General features: G+C 43.3%; 2 protein-coding genes across 2 annotated transcripts; one reads left to right on the top strand and one right to left on the bottom strand.

Annotated features, from left to right (window-relative positions):
• The first annotated feature begins 79 nt into the window (after positions 1 to 79).
• nfixa (nuclear factor I/Xa) lies at positions 80 to 9,571 on the top strand. The gene is made up of 4 exons (XM_076991785.1): positions 80 to 275; positions 779 to 926; positions 3,506 to 3,594; positions 5,454 to 9,571. The coding sequence occupies exons 2-4, from the start codon at positions 803 to 805 to the stop codon at positions 5,466 to 5,468; spliced, it is 228 nt and encodes a 75-aa protein (XP_076847900.1). The 5' UTR covers positions 80 to 275; positions 779 to 802; the 3' UTR covers positions 5,469 to 9,571.
• Positions 9,572 to 11,755: 2,184 nt separating this feature from the next.
• Positions 11,756 to 19,678, bottom strand: rad23aa (RAD23 homolog A, nucleotide excision repair protein a). Its single transcript, XM_076991783.1, has 9 exons — positions 19,412 to 19,678; positions 18,416 to 18,577; positions 16,818 to 16,996; positions 16,455 to 16,498; positions 16,134 to 16,255; positions 15,627 to 15,705; positions 14,438 to 14,568; positions 13,869 to 14,042; positions 11,756 to 13,571 (listed from the first exon to the last, which is right to left on the bottom strand). Exons 1-9 carry the CDS (start codon positions 19,475 to 19,477, stop codon positions 13,458 to 13,460), a joined length of 1,071 nt encoding a protein of 356 aa, XP_076847898.1. The 5' UTR covers positions 19,478 to 19,678; the 3' UTR covers positions 11,756 to 13,457.
• Positions 19,679 to 19,733: the final 55 nt, after the last annotated feature.

Genomic DNA, 19,733 nt, shown 5'->3' with positions numbered 1-19,733 from the left:
TCTCTCTCCCTCTCCCTCTCTCTCTCTCTCTCTCTCTCTCTCCCTCTCTCTCTCCCTCTCTCTCTCCCCTCTCTCTCTCTCTCTCTCTCTCTCTCTCTCTCTCAGGGAGTCCTCGGGCCTCTGCCTCTGCCCTCCATTTCCCCTCTCCCTCCATCATCCAGCAGTCGGGCCCCTACTTCAGCCACCCCACCATCCGCTACCACCACCACCAGGACCCGCTCAAGGAGTTTGTGCAGTTTGTCTGCGCTGACGGCACGGGCCAGCCCGCCACCCAGGTAACACACACACACACACACACACACACAGGACACACACACGCGCAGGACACATCCAGCTGCACGCATGCTGTCACACAGCTGTGACTGAGTGATTCTCTGCACATGCCGTCCTGGCTCCTCAGAAGAGAGTCTAACTCCTTATCTAACCTGCTCGGTCCCTGTACACACTCTCTGCTGTCCTGCACATCCCGTCCCCTGATGGGAGCTTCACACTCTCTGTCTCCCTCTCTCTGTCTCTCACTCAGCTCTCATTTTACTTGGGAAGTGATCATCATCCCTCTGTTGCCCATGCATTCATACTCTCACCTGCTACAGGAGTGTTTGAATGCGTGTGTGTGTGTGTGTGTGTGTGTGTGTGTGTGTGTGTGTGAGAGAGAGAGAGCCGTGGGCACATGTGTGTCACACCATCATCCCTCACTCAGTGTGGTGTGCGTGTGTGTGTGTATGTGTGTGTGTGTGTGTGTGTGCGTGTGTGTGTGTGTGTGTGTGTGTGTCTGCAGCCTAACGGGAGCGGTCAGGGCAAAATGGCCGGCTCTTTCCTGTTGCCTCCGCCTCCCCCGGTGGCACGGCCGGTTCCCCTCCCCATGCCCGACCCCAAACCCAGCCACACACACCCCGACGGGGGACTCGGCTCACCCACATCGCCCTGTAAGTCACGCCCAGACTCCCCCATTTTGGGTGAGGGCTGTTTAAAATGACCCCAATGCAGAAAAGCATAAAAAGAGGAGAAACCCTCTATGATCCCAAAACAAACTGATGTAACGAGGCAATTAGGAACATACTCGTGTTCATATAACTGTCCTGTTCAAATTTAAAAGGGTTCTGACCCATTACTGAAGTAGTAAATGTAATAGGGCCAAAACATTTTATCAGATAGAAGTTTGATTTTTCTCTCTATCTTTTCCTCTCTATTATTCTTTCAGTTTTTTCCCCTTTCTGGGTTATTCATTTAAAGTGCATAACCTACTGATTTAGAAATTAAAATTAGTGCTGTCAATTCCAGGTGCCGCGATTAAAAGTCCTCACCAGGATTTTGCTCAGGCTTCCTGGATTGTGTTGATTCCACTAATTTTACCTGGATTGCTAATTAGAAAATCTAGCAAGCTTGAGCAAAATCCTGGTGAGGACTTTTAATCGCGGCACCTGGAATTGACAGCACTAATTAAAATGCAATCTAAAACCGAAAAGATGACTTGTAAAGTTCCTCATCACACTCTCATCTTTTTCCTTCCTTCTTGTTTTGTTTGTATTTTGTTTGCTATCACTCTTTTTATTATCCTCCCTGCCTCTCTCTCTCGAGATCAAATTCAAGGCAGTTGGCATGGACTCCAATAAGACAAAAAATTTAAATGAATAAATTAACGTGATGCTCCACTTAAACCCACAACGACGGTAAAACACCACAGTCACACACACAAAACACAGCAAAGCCAAAAATAATAATTTCACACTCTGTATCTCTAAGATCTCAAAGTAGCTGTACCCTGTAGCAGAAATAAATTAAGCAGAAATCAATTTGTGTGTGTGTGTGTGTGTGTGTGTGTGTGTGTGTGTGTGTGTGAGAGAGAGAGAGAGAGAGAGAGAGAGAGAGAGAGAGGGTGAGAAAGATAAGGGAGTAGCCAGTGTCTCTGTGTGTAGTTGATGTTTATGTGATGGTGCAGCTTAAGGTAGCAGTCAGAATGATGGGGATATGTGTGTGTGTGTGTGTGTGTGTGTGTGTGTGTGTGTGTGTGTGTGTGTGTGTGTGTGTGTGTGTGTGTGTGTGTGTTTGGAGGGCTTTGCTAGTTACCTGCTGAATATTTCCATAAACACAGTCACAGGTGTTGCTTAATGTTACCTCTGACAAGCTACATGCTAAAAGATACAAATAATATAATAATTAAAAGAAGCTGCCCAACAGTTCTCATAAAGTGTTTCGTTAGCAGTCACTGACCTCCAGCTACATAACATAAGGGGTATTATATACATATGTATATATATATATTCATTTACCTACTGTGTCCAGGAAGAAATATCAGTGCTACTCAGCCAATAACATAGCTACAAATTACTTAATTTAAAAACTAGCTGCACTTCTAGCAATTCTGCGGCCCACCTGTAGGAGGGGACATAGAGCGGCTCTCCTCCCCCACATGAACAAGGCAGTGGGGACTCCAGTGATTCCATCACTGAGAATGGAGCTGCTGCCCACAGTGCTCTGGGTAAAGGAGTGTGTGTTTGGGGCTTTGGGGTGCCTGGACCACACCAGCAGAGGAGTCGGGCAAAGGGACGGCCAGCATGAACTTACCCATCCCCCCAACCCCCACCCCCCAGGGCGCTGGAAGAAGACCACACCCCCCCACCCCAAACCCCGCCCACCCTCCATTTTCACCTTTGTTTTTTCCTTCTTCACATTGTTCCTTTCACGCATCTGAACTGTTCTTTTATAATTTGCTGCTCTTTTCCACCCCACTCTCCTTCACTTGTTTCTTACTGTTTATATGTACTGTTATATTTGGTCATATTCCAGAACTTTCCTTCTATATTTTCCTGCTTTGATGTTTCATTACTTTAGATTTTCTTGCCTTCAGCACAGACAATGTAGCGTATGTGTACGCACATAAACAATTGAAGTCACATGCGCGTGCACACACACACACACACACACACACACACACACACACACACACACACACACACACACACACACACCCCATCCTTCTCTTACTACACCCTAGTTTTACCCAAATAAAAATCTTTCTGTCATGTTCAGTCTGAATTTGGAGTCCACAGCTGCCATGAATGCGATCAGCACACTGCTCACAGATGGACAACTCATCACTCGTCTCACCAAACACTCAGAATTGCTCCATGAGAATTACAGAGAACTTTACTAGTTAACACTGAAATAATCGCTTTTCTCATGTAGGTGACTTTTTCTGTTAGACAAATCAGATTCGGCCCCTAATAAAACCAAGAGCAAAGGCTCTGAGAACAGTTCACAGCTCAGTTGAGAAGAGTTCACAGTTCAGATGAGAACAGTTCACAGTTCAGTTGCTGCATGAACATTTCAGGCTGTAAAGTAGTTGAAGTTCTCCAGTTGAGGTAATTCTGTTAGAGCGCTACAGCATGACCAAGACACTGACACTCATTTGTGTGTGTGTGTGTGTGTGTGTGTGTGTGTGTGTGTGTGTGTGTGTGTGTGTGTGTGTGTGTGTGTGTGTGTGTGTGTGTGTGTGTGTGTTCAGCATACTCCACGCCAAGCTCCACAGCTCCCAACAGGTTTGTCGGCATCGGAGCACGGGACAACTTTCTAAACATCCCACAGCAGACACAGGTATGAACACACACACACACACACACACACACACACACACACACACACACACACACACACACACACACACACACACACACACACACACACACACATACACACGCACACACACACACACACACACACACACACACACACACACACACCTTACACTCCCTCTTTTCCAGAAACTGATTACATGATCTATAAATTGCTATGACCTGACAAAGTGCTATTCAGATACACTCCCCGCCCCCCTCCAACACACACACACACACACACACACAATAAATCCGACCACATTTCACTTGCCTGTGGTCAGCGGAGGGATGTACTGGGAGCCAGATGTGAGTTTCCAGGGAGCAGCTTACAGGGCACTTGGGTGGAGATGCTCCTGGTTGAGTGGGGGCCCACAGCTGCAGACACTCTCCTCCACCCGCTGTGTGTCTGTCACCACAGAAGAAACCTCGGGAGCCACCAGTTAAGCACCAAAGCCCTCAGTGCAGGCAGGCAGTCTCTAGTGGATCTTCCTGTCTATATATATGTGTGTGTGTGTGTGTGTGTGAGAGAGAGAGAGAGAGAGAGAGAGAGAGAGAGAGAGAGAGAGAGAGAGAGAGAGAGAGTGTGTGTCTCTAGTACAGGCCTGTTGATCCAATGTGAGGTTTTGTGAACACCTGGACAGTTTTTAAAGATGGATATTTTACAAAACCCCTTGCTGTTTTAAAAGTTCAGCCAACACACAGTCTTTCACACATACCCACAAACACACGCGCACACACATACACAAATGGAAGCGTACAAATGCACACATACACACCCGCCCAGACTTGGGATAGATACCAGATGGACACTCACTGGCGAGTACTGGACAGTATAAACTTGTCAGATTTTCCTGGCCTGTGGGGAAAAAAGACAGACATAGTAAGGAAGAGGAATCCTGAGAGTATGAACTGCTAAACGTGAAACTAGAGAACAGCATGCGGAGAGAGGGAAAGAGAGAGAGAGGGACAGAGAGAGAGAGAGAAAGTGTCACGTCTCGACTGTCTGGTTGCCCCCAGCAACCAGACATGATGTCATAGGCAGTTGAACATGAACTTGGTGGGGTGTGGGCGTAAGAAAGGGGTGGACTGGGCGCTGGTAGGGATTAGAGAGACAGACACACAGACTGAGGAGCAGCACTGACCTTATCCCTGCACTGCAGACCTGCCAACGGGCCAGTCTGTCCCTGCAGAGTCAAGACCCCTTCCACCAACATTACAATCAGACGTTTTCCTAGTGGTCAAGAAAACCAACACATTCCTTTGTCTGAGTTGTGCTTAAATCCTAATATAAACATAGAAAAACAGCAATCCTAATATAAACATAGAAAAAACAAGTCCATTACTTCCAAACTGTCCACATTTTCACAACTCCCAGCACACCTGAAGCCAGCAATTACCAACACCGGATACCTGGTACAATTATACTAGAAGCTGGGACAGATCAAAATGTGAACGGTCTAGGAAACTGGATTGAAAAATACTGCTTCAGAGTGAAATATGAATATGTAACATGGCCTTTCTCGCCCCCTAGTGGTCAGCTTGGGCATTGCCTCATCAGAGAACACTTCTTCAATGTTGTAGATGTTTGAAAGTGAATCCTGACGCCATGCGCCTCACCAGACCTTAAAATATCTTTTAACAAGACCTTTAAGAGATCACCAGTTTCACTTTACTGTGTAGTGCAGTGTGATTCCTCTGTCACAACTAGGTCTGCTATGGAGCGGTATCATGACTAGTGCTGTTATAACACTAGTGCTTGTGTTTAAAACAGCTGGGTTCATGGTTCTGACTAACTTATGAACTAATCGTGTCTTCCCTTTGGTTTCTGCTTTTTTTCAGTCTTGGTTCCTTTGACAAGATCTCTCCGATACATACAGACACAAAGTCTGTAATGAAAACAGGATAACACAAAGCTAGGTATGGACCACTATTATCAAATCACTCACACACGCCCTGATGCACCTGACCTGCACCCTAAACCTTCAGCACAAGCCCCTACATGAGGAATCTGCCTTGTCGTTCTTCAAAAACTGGAAAACGTCTACATGATTCTGAAAATCTGGAAAAAAAAAAACATCAAAAATGGAGACTGGAAAACCACAATACCAGGAATGGCAACCGGAATATTGATCAATGTTTTCATACTTTATTTTATTTGTTTTGAATCATCCACCAATCGTTCAGCATGGCCAATCGAGTATGCCTTTGCTCAGTTATACACTTTGAGCTGATTGGTTCATATTTAGTACTTTATGTCCATTTAAAATTAAGAAAAGGATGAATCAGTATTTCACCATGAACTATTTCATCCATATACACTGCATTGATTGGCTACAACCTCAACTGTACTTGACCCTTAAGTCAATGGTTTGAACATGCCCAGGCCCAAGCATCTGATAGAACAACATCTACAGTAACGGCATCACTCTGATTTGCTCTGCCCAGCACTTTCTGTTTTGGATTGTCCAGTCACAATGACCAATGCTGTCTAATTACACTTGACATGTATGGAAAACCCTGCCATATAGCAACAGACTGACAGGGAATCGCCAAGGTGACATTTGGTGTGTGGTTTGCCCCAGACACACATCTTATGCACTATACAGGCAACAATCTAATAAGGGACGACTTGAGGTTGTTGGCCTCATTCTGTGAGGGGGGTCAGAATACTGTGATCAGTACTGGGAACAGGCCAAGCTAGCTTTGTGATGGAAAGGTTCTTTTCTTATGGCAAGCAGGCTGTCAGAGCATAATAGGGTGGCCTTGGCAACATCCCACACACACACACACACACACACACACACACACACACACACACACACACACAAAGCAACTCTTCTAGCAATACAGCTCAGAGAAAAAACACAACACATAACGGAACACCTACAGTCAAGTTTACACGCAAGCTTGTCCGTTATCAGTTAATCACAATAATGTCAACGTTAGCAATAAACTGGAGACAGTGATGTATTAGCAAATAAATTGTGTTATAGAGCCTTTATAAATGCACAAATACAACTGTCACAACCAACCATGTGTGTTGAAGTTACACTGGTAGGGCCTCAGCAAGTCTGTGGCAGGCTTATGTCATGAGGAATCAGGACATAGGAGCGTGTATGCTGCATTTATAGAGGGATTATAGCACTTGCCATTGCAATACGCACCACTGGACTTCTGTTTCAGTGCTACTATTTCAGTATCTTAACATCAGTAGGATCTTCAGAAAAGGGATTTAATTTGACATTTCTCTGCCGACATTGGGTATATATTTGTTTTGCAGTAGTTTCCTTCATTGTCATTTTAGCTTGTTTTAACTGGTTTTATTTTGTGTCATCTGGATTTATTTTGGCGACAGTTTTAACTGCATGTGAGTTTAGCGTTCGGGTTTGCTTTTCACCTCCTATCACACATTACAGTAACAGTAATCAACCTTGCAGTTTCTAGGAAAATAGTACAGCTCTTGTGATTTCACCACTGCTCTTGCTATTTCTAGTCTTGGGGTTGTTTCTATAGCAGCAGCCCCCTTCACTCATACTACATACTACATACTACATCCCCCTGCCTGATCACACTTAGCATTGTTGGTCACTTCCTGTCCAAGCTTTTCTTCATATTTCCTCTGTGCAGGTTGTTTCTGTGTTTTGGTTTGGCTGTTGCCAGTTATGTTTACAGAATCCTCCTTAATGTCACCGTTTCGGTTCGTCCCACCAGTGTAGACAGAATTGATACAGGCCATCATTACAGATCATTCTGTATAGAGTGTGTTTACACACCAACACTGCACTATCACATACAACTAAAACCTTACAATGGACAAAGGGAAGCTTCACATTCAGTCTGGCCCTTTATAACTCTGTTTCTTATGTTTAATCAGGACATAAACAAACCAGTAAGACCATTGCTATCATAACCCAGCGTCACTGCATACACTCAAAACCACTGATATCACAAAATAACTGGACTGCCTGGCTGTCAGTCACATGTCAGGGATTCTCATTGGCTGAGACCAGCTCATTGCCCACCCCTTCTTCGCTCTTCCAAAGCACGCAGCTTAATTAAGATTCTGATCCAACATCAACCATGTGTCAAAGTGCCTCTGTATTCCCCTCTATATGCAACCTGTCTGACATTGAATTCAGGGTCTGTCCTCTGTGTATAAGCTACAGCATTAATGTACTATATGTATCAAGGCTTAGCAAGAACCAGAACATAGGAGACTGGAAACATCACATTTATAAATATATATTATGCAGACTTCATATCATACTCATATGTGCTGTATATATATGGAAATATGTATAGTAGCTCTTCTATGAAATACGGCAGTCTAGTTATTTTTTGACCTTTCTCCCCAGTCAGTGATATCATCTGATCCACAGTGACACATATACGTCATGTATGTTTGACCAGCCCCAGCCCAGACCTGTAGAACGACAAACAGTGCAACCAGCAGACAGGGCACTTAGAACCACCGCTGAGGCAAAGGTTCTCTTCGCTGAGAAAGTATTAGTATTAAGTGACAAGAAAGAGGTATTTTTAGATTGAGCTGTGTGCAATGTGTTGGGTAGATATGTTAGTCTGTATGAAAACTTTAAAAAGCGCAAAAATGTAGTTTTTTTTTTTCCTTTTAAGTCCGCTTGTCCTGGACTCTAAACTCAAGGGCCATGAACAGTATCCCAATCTTTGTAAATTTTGGGGGAATTTTATTTGTTTTTTAACTTTTCATTTATCTTACCTTTTTTAATGTTTTATTTGTAATCTTTTGTTTTTAAACTATTGGGGAGGTTGGGCAGAAGGAACAATTTTACAGATTGTCAAAACAAGTATGTATTAAGATATGATTCTGGTGCTTGTTTCATATATATGAAAGTACATTGAGTTTACCATATGAGAATAATACTAAACAAAGACTGTTTTTCTTCAGACACATGGTAGGAAATTAGTTCTCTTCTTCTTTGTACTCACTTGGGGAGGGGTTCGTATTTTTCTAGGTTGTGACAAAAGGCATTTTACCTCAACCTTTAAGAAAGAAATATTCCACATTTAATTCCTTAAACTGTACTTCCAATAATAAGAAATCAATTGGGAGAATTAATTCAAAACAGAGAGTACACCGAGAGTCCTTCATTCACCGTGAAAAAACAGTCTTTGTTTCATTACCATCCACATTTTCATTACTTTCAGAGACAAGACCAATGCATTGTCATACTTTTTTTTTACTGTAAAATAAGAAAAAAAGTACTTCAAATGCAAAGTGTATTACCTTGGTGATGATTTCAGAAATGTCGTAATGTGAGCCAAGTATTTGTAGAAGTTTTTGTAGTTTTAAACAATTATCTTTGGTGCAGATGGGTTTTTGGAAGAGAGGGAACGTTCCAGAGACTGAATCATGTTGGAGAACAACACTTAGATGGGCTCCGTCCCCATATGTGCCCATATGAACACTATTCCCTTTGTAAATGACCCTTCATAGTGCTCGTGACGTAGTGTCGTAGTAAGCAAGCATTTAAAGGTTGTTCCCTTCAAAGTGCCTTTTGTTCACAGACTCCATCTTGTAAACATGAAAGCCCAATTCTTAAAATGGTAAATGAGAAAATGTGCACCCCCACCCCATTTTCCTTGTTCCTTTTTTCAAGCTTTTCGAAGCCGTATATATAGTATATAGTAATACAGAAAATGGATGTGATTTAGTTCTTTTTATCGTTCAATACAGAAAAAATGTAAAGGCAAAAAAAAAAAAAAAAAGATTTCTGCCACTTCTCTTTTTCCCCCTCTGTGTTTTTCTGTGTCCCCCTCTCCTGTTTCCCTAGAGAAGTTAAAGATGTCTGTCTTACCTTGTCCTACACACACCCTGTCCACTCCAACCCCTTTTGGTGGAAGGGTTGGTGGGGAAGAAAAAAAAAAAAAAAAGATGCGAACCCCTTCGGTTTTCTCCCCTTCTGAGCAGAACTTCTTCAGCTCATGGTTTCTCTTTGTCTGTTTGCTTCGTATTGCTATGCCATCTGTCCCATCCTGCAGCTTCTCCACTCTACCGCTCGTGTAAGTGAAATGTGGACCTTTGGGCTTTGCGGGGCCAGCTCCAGGTACAGGCCGCCTCCTTTTTCACTGACCCTGGAGGTCTGCGCTCCTCCTACACACACACCTTAGGAACGTCAAAGCTGATCCCAGGTCAGCATAAAATGGGCCAGCTAGTGCTAATAGAATTGTGGGACGATTTGATTTTCATTGGGTTGTGATTTTTGTTGTGAATGTTTATTTGGGGATAAGAGGTAGTGGTGGGCTGACAAGAGGGATTTTGTTTTTGGCTAACGGGTAATTTTGCAACACCAGTAACTTTGCTGTAAGTACAGGATACCAGGTAGAAGAATGCAATGAAAGTGGTGTTTTGCCCCTAATTTATTCAGTTTCATACTTAAACTGGTTTAATGTTTTCTTTTTGGATATAGTCCAGAAGATTCTTTCCAAGGGAATCTTACACCCTTACGAGTACATAAACCACCTTTTTTTGTAGCACTACTTTAGGAAACTTAATAACTTGCAAAGAGCACCTTATCAGTGAGGCAGCATGCACTTGTAAAACACTCAGACATCTTACATTGATCACACTTTATAGAATTATATGGTTTTTTGTTTTGGGTTTTTTTTTTGGTATATTTCTATACATCACTTCAGTAACATAAGATTTTGCCCATCATAAAAAGGCCCATTTTACAGGGGTCTTACAAAAACAGTTGAAAATGTAAAACAACATATCTTTATGACTGTGGACCAATGAATAACTGTACATCTGGTTTCAGTAAATATTTCAGATTCCCTTCATGACACAAGTCTGTCCCTATAAGCTTTTAGAAACATTTGTGACTGATCTGCTGTTTCTTATAATAATGCTTTTGTGTTTGTTTTGCGTTATGCTTCCAGAAGTTAATGAGCTATGTAACTTTAGAGCAACAAATCCTATCCATAAGCTTCATGTTGTGATAGTGCCCCCTAGTGGATCCTGGTGTCCTGCACTTCCAAAAGAGACTCCCATTCTCAGCTTAGCGACCCCCCAGAGCCCACTGGCAAATGTGCATGTGTTAACTACAGATTCTTTTCCATTTTAAAGAATAAAAAAACAGTTTGTAAAGAGCAGAAACTGGTTGAATAAATAATGTTCTTGACTGTACAACAGAACCTGGATACAGTTTCTTCCCTCCAGAATAAGGACGTCGTGTAGTCCAAGGTAACACAAATCTCACTTGTGTATGTATTGCATTCAGCTGCAGTGACATAGTTTGGTAGTTCATGATCATGATTATATTATATTATATATATATATATATATATATATGTATAATTTAAAAAAAATGGAGTGTGTACATTTACCATTAAAACAACCCAAACAGAAATATGATAAAACATATAAGAAAACATAAATTGCTCTGTCAGTCCTGTCTAAGAGCAGTCTGGGTGTGGTCCTAATATTCTAATGATCATGCTTGATTGACAGCTGACCGCCTCAGACCTGTAGCATGCTATGCTACCCCAGCACAGCTGAATGTAACACCAGGGAGGGAGAATCAGTGTCACACAGCTGTATATTTACATACCTGCCAATGAGGTCATCAGGGCACGTCAGTCTGAAGTTCAGCCACCAGACAAGTTTCATTCGCTTTTATCAACATAATGTTAGGCTCTGTATTCTACCAGGATGAAAATAATGCCTAACGGTGTGAGAGTTTGATATTTAAAATTTAATTAAGGTCAGCATAAAATCTATTGCTCCCAAAGAATGTGTGGCATTAGAACCATATGCAATACCAAAATGAAATATGTAATACAAGGGTTAGAAAGAAAACAATGATTTAGGTTCCATGGGTCTTTAAATCCAGTGAATGAAAATTTGTTCCAAGGAGGTTTCTGAAGTGTAGAATCAATACTGAGTTCACCGAGAGCACAGTGAACCTACAACGTTGATGTTTGGCGTGAACACACAGTACTCTGTACTAACAGTACTAACAGTACTCTGCTTCTGCAAACCTGATCTACACAGCTCAGTAGTTCTAAGCTCAAGAAAAGGTGGGAAAGTAAAATACTGCCGCTTTAAAACCTTTTACACACAAGTGACGAGTGCACAGACTGGACACACACACACTCACACACACAGGTGCTCCTTGTGTTTTAATTACAAGCAACCAATTCTCAGGATAAGTACTTATATATTGTTTTAAAACCAATATAAACAGTTTTTGAACATTTGAGATGTCCTGCTCTACTGCTGGAGGTTAAATTATCCTGAGGAGGCTAGTTGCAAACCAAACTAATACAGTCAAGACATTCGATTCAAAAAGTTGAAAAGCTTTCATAAATGTAATTCTTATATTGGTTTGGGGTTGGATAGGGATTCTGAATGATTCATCAAATCCCCAAGAGCGGGGCTGAGAAACTGTGGCTTACACTACATACAACAGCAAGCGGATCATTTATTAACACAAACACATGGGTTAGCTTAGCTCGGGTATATACATTTAAAAGAAATTCTTCTATTGTGGCATTTTAAATTCCGATGCCTAGACAAAGTGCCTAAATTAAAATAGATATTCTACCGTTACTCTTTGCCAAAAGTGGCCCCCGCCCTTCCTCAGCGTAAATTCTCAAAAGGGAGCACAATTTTATTTAAATGAACCTGAAAGGTTTGATTTGCATAGAGCAGGGTGAACATACACTGTTTACTGGATATGGTCCTTAGATTTTGTTCATGCCGTTATCCAACACTTCTGGACCATGCAGGTTTAAGCATGTTGCTCAATACAACTACATCTGAACAATCTACTCCAAGTTCACGGACCATAAAACTACACTCGGACACCTACTTTTTAAAAGTGCTTCAGATTAGCCATAGCTACTGATGTAGCTTTTAATATGTGCTCGCAAAACGCTGCAACTGCAAGCTTTAATGCTTAAACAGCATCTGAAATTCTGATATGTAAACTGATCCCAAACCATTTGAAACAAGTAATTCATTTGACACCGCTCCCATTTTCTAACTGTGGTCAGTGTAAGGTTGTGCTTCAACTTGTTCATACATGCCCTATGAAAGCACCATTTCTAACTTTGCAACTGACTTGATTTTAGAGACTCGGTTTCCAAAATGTTTCTGGACCAGAAAGGCTTGGTATGGTTTAATTTGGCCCAGCACACCGATATGTTCTCTGCTACTGCGTGTGTGTGTGTGCGCGCGCGTGCATGCATGCACTCGCAGGGCATTTATAAATATTCTCAGCTATTAGCAGTGTTGTAAGCCTAACCATTACTTAAAGATAAACTTGTTGAACTGAATCTCATTTGGAGAGTCTCTTCCATATACTGCACACCACACCATCACAGGCCACCTGTAAAACACATCACCACGGCCGTGACCCGTTCACTACCTCCTCATTAGCAGGGTGGGTGATCCCACACAGGGCAAAAACGAGCCTCTGCTTGTGATGGTTATACATGTGTACCTGGTGACTAAAAATATGATTCTTACATTATAGCTTTAAACACTTCATAAAGGTTTCCTTGAAGATGGGGAACTGATTGTGTACACACACACACACACACATAATCCAAACTCATCCACCTACAACACCTGTACTTTTTCCACCACACACACACACACACACACACACACACACACACTCTGAGTGACTTTCAGTCTAGTCAGCAGGCCCCTCGAGCATCTCTACAGCCTAGCCCAGATTTATTAACCTTTCCAACTGACTGAAATAATGGTAAGGCCTTGTGGCCGTAGGATGGAGAGTATGGGTGTAGGGCGTAAACGGGGCGGGGCTTGAGAACGGCTAAGCAGCTGGAGACGGCTCATTCGTCCTCAAAGTTCTGGTTGAGCAGGAAGTTGGCTGCGAGGTTCTCGTTTTTCTCACAGGCGAAGTATGCCTGCAGGACCAGGCCCTCGGGGAAGCCCAGTGCTTTTAACTGGAGATGGTTGAGACGGAGACACACAAGAGAAACAGAAGGCAGATTTTACACACAGTACAACAGCAAACCATACCAGACACGACAAAACTTTCAATAAAAATATACAACTTCCACAGAATCATTCACAAAAGTTATAGGAGTAGTGGCAGAAAAGAATAGTGTTTCTGACTTTCAAAAAAAAATCAAGAAAATGCAAAAAGATGCGACATGCAGACTTGTGCTTTGCCCTCTCATTTGTTATCTGTCACACACACACACACACACACACACACACAGAGAGCCTGGTTTCCTCACCCTGTCAATGGCTTCTTTCTCTTGCGCCGTGACCTGGATGTAGTTGACAGGTGCACCCTCATCTCCCATAACACCAAGGTCACCATGCTCCGCCCCCTCCAGCCCTTCCCCCTCCCCCTCTACTGGTGGTGCGTTCAACATCTGAATGAACTGCTCCTGGTGTTGGCTAATTTGCTGGAGACCAAACAAACAAACAAACAAACACTCAATGATTAAATAAAATTGCCAAGCATAAAAATAAACACAAGACAACATGCACACAACTGAAAAATTCAAAGATATAGCTTAAAATTGTTTTTAATAAAGAAGTTGTATAGTGCTCAATTCCATGGTGCAGGGCAGTAGCAGGTAACCATTTGAGCTTCCAAAACTGGAACACAAGTGTTAAAAACACACTCAACGCTCCCACGGCCAACCAGGTGTACAAGTTAGCATGAAAGCATTAATGCATGAGTGTTAGCATGACGTGACTAGCACGCTGTTAATTGACTACCACTGAGCCGCCATGTGTTGTTAGCAAGGTGAAGTGCTAAAAGCAGCAAGTGTGTGTGTGTGTGTGTGTGTGTTACCTGCAGCAGCTCAGGGTTCTCCTGGCCCAGCTGTTGAAGTAAGGATGGCAGTAATGATGGGTTCTGCTGAATCACCTGCCTCATGGTCCTGAACTGTGGCTGTGAACGCAGGAAGTCCAAAGGGTTCTCACCTGCATCAGGAAACACACACAGACATGATGAAGCCACCATTTCAGATGAACTCGCAGTGAGAGAGAAACACACACAGACATGATGAAGCCACCATTTCAGATGAACTCGCAGTGAGAGAGAAACACACACAGACATGATGAAGCCACCATTTCAGATGAACTCGCAGTGAGAGAAAAGCAGCTTCCTTCACACTCTTCGACAAAAAGAACATACTAAACCCTATTAATCTTTTTACATAGTGATCAAATGCTCAGTGCAAGGGAACATGAGAGCATGTGAACTTCTCAACACCGTGGGGCTGGGCCCCCCTCAACACCGTGGGGCTGGGCCCCCCTCAACACCGTGGGGCTGGGCCCCCCTCAACACCGTGGGGGTGTCGAGCGACTCTCCTGTTCTGCAGAAGTCTACATTAACGACAGCTCGCTCAGACTGAAGCCCACACAGTCGAAGAAACGCTATTGGAATAGTGACTGAATACACAAAATCTCTGGGTCTACAATGAATATTCATGAGAGGTCACGGAAGGGTCATTTCAGCCATCTGCGACCGAGGGTCTGTACTTAATGGGTTTTCCTGTTGTACTGAATTAGTGCAGAGGTACTATTCCTGATGTGCTAATTGTTTTTATATTGTTTCCATAAAATCTCATTATAAAGGGGCTCCAGTCTGCCCCAATCCTAGAAGGCTTACTGCGGTCTTCCCTACAGGCTAGGGGAAGGCTGCCCCGGGACTAAGCCCTAAAGGCTAAAGAAAAAGTGGCTCTGTGTCAGTTTTTCCTTTAGCCTGAAGGGTTTAATGTGACTCTAGTCTTCCGTCCAATTCCAAGCCGTTCGTCCAAACAGCCTTCACATGGGGCTCCTGCCCGTCTGGCTGGCTGAGACGGCACCCAGCCGTGGACACACTCCCTGCGCTCACTGGCGCGCATACACACACACACACACACACACACACACACACACACACACACACACGCGCGCGCACTGCTGCTGCCCGGGGAGCCGGTCCAGGGAAGGGGTCCAGGGAAGGGGTCCAGGCCCGGAGGCTCCCGCACACTCACCCTCTGCAGGCTGTGTGGCCGGGGCGGGGGCGCGCGTGACGGCCGGACGAGTCTCCTGCACGGGCACCGTGGGGATGTCCTGGAAGAGGTGCGCGTTAACAGTCAGAAACCCTTCAGGACAAAAGGACATCGCACACGCAGTCGAACCATGAACCATCACAGAGCTGTGAATCAACGAAAGGTACCGGGGGCACAATATCTACTATCAATATCTAGGTGGGACTACATAAGAGTACAAGAGGCCAGTTTCTGACCAATTAATGTTAGAATGCAGACTAATCATGACATTTTACGTGTACCAACCAGCAGGTTCCCTCTCCACATGGACCAAAGCGGCACGAGACAGCTTTGTTATTCTGTTTTGTTTATCTGTATACATTTCAAAAGACATGACTTCATGTGCTCTGCATTTTAAAATATGTCCAGCATACGTGTTTTGAATAGCAGTAAGGAATGATGCAAGTGCAAAGGACAGGCCAGCAAGAATGCCTGAGCAGAAACACTCACATTGAGCAAGTACTCTACTGCACGGTGGGGGTTATTAAAACTGGCCCTCAGAGCAGACACCACTCTTTCCCTTTCATAGCCCATAGACATGATCTCTTGTAGCATAGTCTCATACTCCATTCCTGCAAATGAAACACACAAAGATTAAAAATCACAGAAAACAATGTGGATATACATTTTATCCTTATGCAAAAATTTACAAATATTATATATAAATCTGAAGTAAATTCCAGGTAAGCAACTGTAGTGTACTTTAGTAAGATACATAGAGATATTAATAATTGTAGTGAAAATAGTAGTATACACACAAACACAGATTACCTTGTGTTGAAGAAGAATCCTCCTCTTCTTCACCCAGGCAAGGACTGCAGGTTAGAGGGGGAGAGAGGAAAAGGGAACTTAAGCGATTACAAAACTACCTTTTACAGACCAGCTTAGTCGTCTTAGATTTGATTCTCCTAAACCAGTGAAACAAGTCCAAGACTGTTAGATGGTTCAGTTAAATGACCCGAGGGGATCTCCTCCCTCTAACAGCAATGCTTCTGACAATCCAAGCCCTGCTCCGTGACGGGAACCTATTATTACTACTGTTATGATTACTACTATTAATACAATCATCATCATCCTCATTATTATTATTACTATTATTACGCATCGCAGCAGTGACCCTAATGAAGTGCTTACTGTTCTGGGCTGTTGGATGGAGAGACTGTGGCGGGGGGGTTGCACGAGGTGCTGTCCTCGTCTGAGAAGAAAGGTATGGCAGCAGGGGTGGGAGGAGGTGGTGAGGATGAGGATGAGGAAGGTGTTGGCACGGGAACAGATTCTGTTGGTGGCTCAGGAGCTGCTGCCGTTGGTTTTGGCTACACGAGGTTTCCAAGGAAACAGGACATTTAAGACAAAGGTCAGAGGTCCATCATGAGCAAGCTTATGGTAATTACATGACTAAAAAGGCTTTCTACAATTTCGGTATTCGACCTGCTCTTATGGTTATGATGTGAGACACACACCACCCAATGACAGACGTACAGATGCATTACAGTTTTACAGAGAAGGTTATAATAAAGGTTATTGATGGAAAAAGTATGTGAACCTCTGAGAAAGTGACCTCTTTAAAACAAGACAAATGATTACACATCAAATCAAATTTAGGAATGTCTCTGACCTGTTCTGCTATATAGATTAAACCAGACACTTCTCTCTCTAGGGACTTTATAACGGAATTCTGAACAACACAGTGCCAGCGTGGCCTATTTAATACACATCTGATTAGCAGAATAAACAAGATACCAAGACTGTGTTATAATGACTTAGAAAAAGACTACAAAAGATGTGCCACTTCTGCTCACGAGTCTCATGAGTGAATATCAGGGGAAAAAAAACATTCAAATGAAGGTTTCCATGGATGAAACCACTGCTCTTTGAAGCACACACACACACACACACACACACACACACACTTGCTGCTCTACACCACTCCTGGAGAACCACACAAAGTTTAGGTAAATGTCTGAACATTTTAGAGACACTAGATGGTCCCAAATGCCCAATCCTCATTCCAGCTGCCAGGTGTGATGGACAGAATATAATACAGTAAGATAGAACACAACAGATTATGAGGCTGATGACCAATCAACTCAAAGTTGTTTAAGGAAATCATAGCTCAATGTCAAAACTGAAAGGGTTCTTCTAAAATAACATACCTAAAAGTAAATCTAAAACTCCAGAGGGATTGGGCCATGCATCAGCATCACGACAATACTCCGACACACAGGTTAACAAGTCAACAACAGAGCAGCCCAAATAGAAGAATGTCTATATTTTAGAATGACCTGACCTCAATACCATTAAAACACTGTGGCCATGTTTGTGATGCAGACCATTTGAGCAAGACTAAAATCATGCAGAACGGGAAACGTTTTGTTCAGAGGACTTTGCCAAATCCCTGCTAACTGCTATGCAGCACTGACCGGCGTACACAAAATTCCTAAATTACACCATCACAGACTGTAGTCCATCTGTTGCCATGACTACTGGTCAGCCACCCATTCTTTACTGACCACTTTCTCACTCCAGGACTGCTGAGGAGAGGCTGCCAGTCCATTCTCAGTAGAGCACCAGCACTGACATGGTAGTGGGTGTTAAGAATCAGCCACAGAGGTCTTACACGCATCAGGCACGCATAGTCTCCAACTGTGCGCCTACAAAATAATAAACGTGTCTAATGAAGTTAGACACGCAAAAAAAAATAAAATAAATACTGGATAGAAATAGGTCGTTACCTTCGATACCATGACGACAACAAAGTTCTTCTCGTCGATTTTGTACTCTTTGATGGGTGTGTCATCTTGCAGAATTTTGCCTGCGTAGATCAGCTTCTGTCCCGAAACTGGAAAACTGTCACTGCCTTTCTCCGCCTCGATCTTTTCTTTCAGTGCCTTCACCTGAGAAAAATAACACAACAATACACACAATATGCTTTTAAAAATGTATTTAAGTCCATTAAGATTTTATTTGTGGTGGACATTACAGTGGCTGAGAAAATTGAAGTGCAAAATTTAAAAAACTGCGCTGCAAATAGACAAAGCAAATTTATCACAATGCGTGTTAAACTGGATTTTAATGCTGGGTTTTAAGCCTTAGTTTCTGTCTAAATACCTAGTTAGCTACATTTAAAGACCTTTATTAATTCAGACCCGTTCAACCAACACGACTCTTCTCTCTGGCTAAACACTTAGAATTCAAATATTTCACCCAGAAACACTTCCTTTGTGTTGTGACTGGACTTGCAGCGTTTCTGAATGGAGCCTACGTGTTGTCATTTTGATGAATTTGCTTTACGTATTTGCAGCTCGATGTGTTTTCTCGGCCACCGCAGGACATGATCCATCAAACACGTTGAACTTTGTTTGAGCGGCACGGTCACTATAAGCACACTTCTGAACCAGAAGCTATAAAAGGGTGGCAAACAAGAACAACTTCATTTTAATGAAAGCATATTTCTGAAATGTGCAATAGCTGAACAAACACCGTTGCGCTGTTTTAATTTGCTCGTGTCCCCTAGTCTAGTAAGTTGGACAGTCTCCACCGCTGAGTGTGTGTTGGGTCAGTGGGCGGTAACTGTGAGTTTGGGGGGAGTAATAATATTACTAAAACATTTAAACGATGTGACGCTTCACCAGGGATGACGAGAGCGGTACCGGCCAAGATGGAGGCGCCACACGTGGAGACGCGCCCCCGGGTGTGCGGCCACAGTGCGGGGCGAAGTTCACACTTACGGTCTGGTGGTCGTCGATGTCGACGTGAATTGTTTGTTGCTGCAGCGTTTTCAGGGTGATCTGCATGGCTGGAAACCCCAAAAAAACGCCTCGTGTGTCGTATCGCGTGGTTTTTTTGTTGTCCGAAATATCAACCCGTCGTGTCCTTATAAATGTGGGTTTTACTTATAGACTCGGCGATAGTTTCTAACTGGTTAGCGGTGCAGTTTATAGCTAACAAGCTAAACACACGTACGTCAAGTGCTCGCCTTCATCTTCCCTCTTCTTCCTCTCATGGTCGTCGTAGAGGCGTTGTGGGGAAGACTCACTGCTGCCCCCGCCG

This window comes from Brachyhypopomus gauderio, unplaced genomic scaffold, assembly GCF_052324685.1.
Source record: "Brachyhypopomus gauderio isolate BG-103 unplaced genomic scaffold, BGAUD_0.2 sc86, whole genome shotgun sequence".
In the NCBI taxonomy this organism is placed as follows: Eukaryota; Metazoa; Chordata; class Actinopteri; order Gymnotiformes; family Hypopomidae; genus Brachyhypopomus; species Brachyhypopomus gauderio.
Note: the sequence above shows the minus strand (reverse complement) of the source record. Positions and strands in the feature narration are given on the sequence as shown.

Bases quoted from the DNA above. Each gene is read 5' to 3' on its own strand.
- nfixa (XM_076991785.1), top strand. From the start codon at position 803: ATGGCCGGCTCTTTCCTGTTGCCTCCGCCTCCCCCGGTGGCACGGCCG. The intron at 927-3,505 runs GTAAGTCACGCC...GTGTGTGTTCAG, and splicing joins CGGCTCACCCACATCGCCCT to CATACTCCACGCCAAGCTCC.
- rad23aa (XM_076991783.1), bottom strand. From the start codon at position 19,477: ATGCAGATCACCCTGAAAACGCTGCAGCAACAAACAATTCACGTCGAC. The intron at 18,578-19,411 runs GTAAGTGTGAAC...TATTTTTCTCAG, and splicing joins ACATCGACGACCACCAGACC to GTGAAGGCACTGAAAGAAAA. The intron at 16,256-16,454 runs GTAATCTGTGTT...TTTCATTTGCAG, and splicing joins GGATTCTTCTTCAACACAAG to GAATGGAGTATGAGACTATG.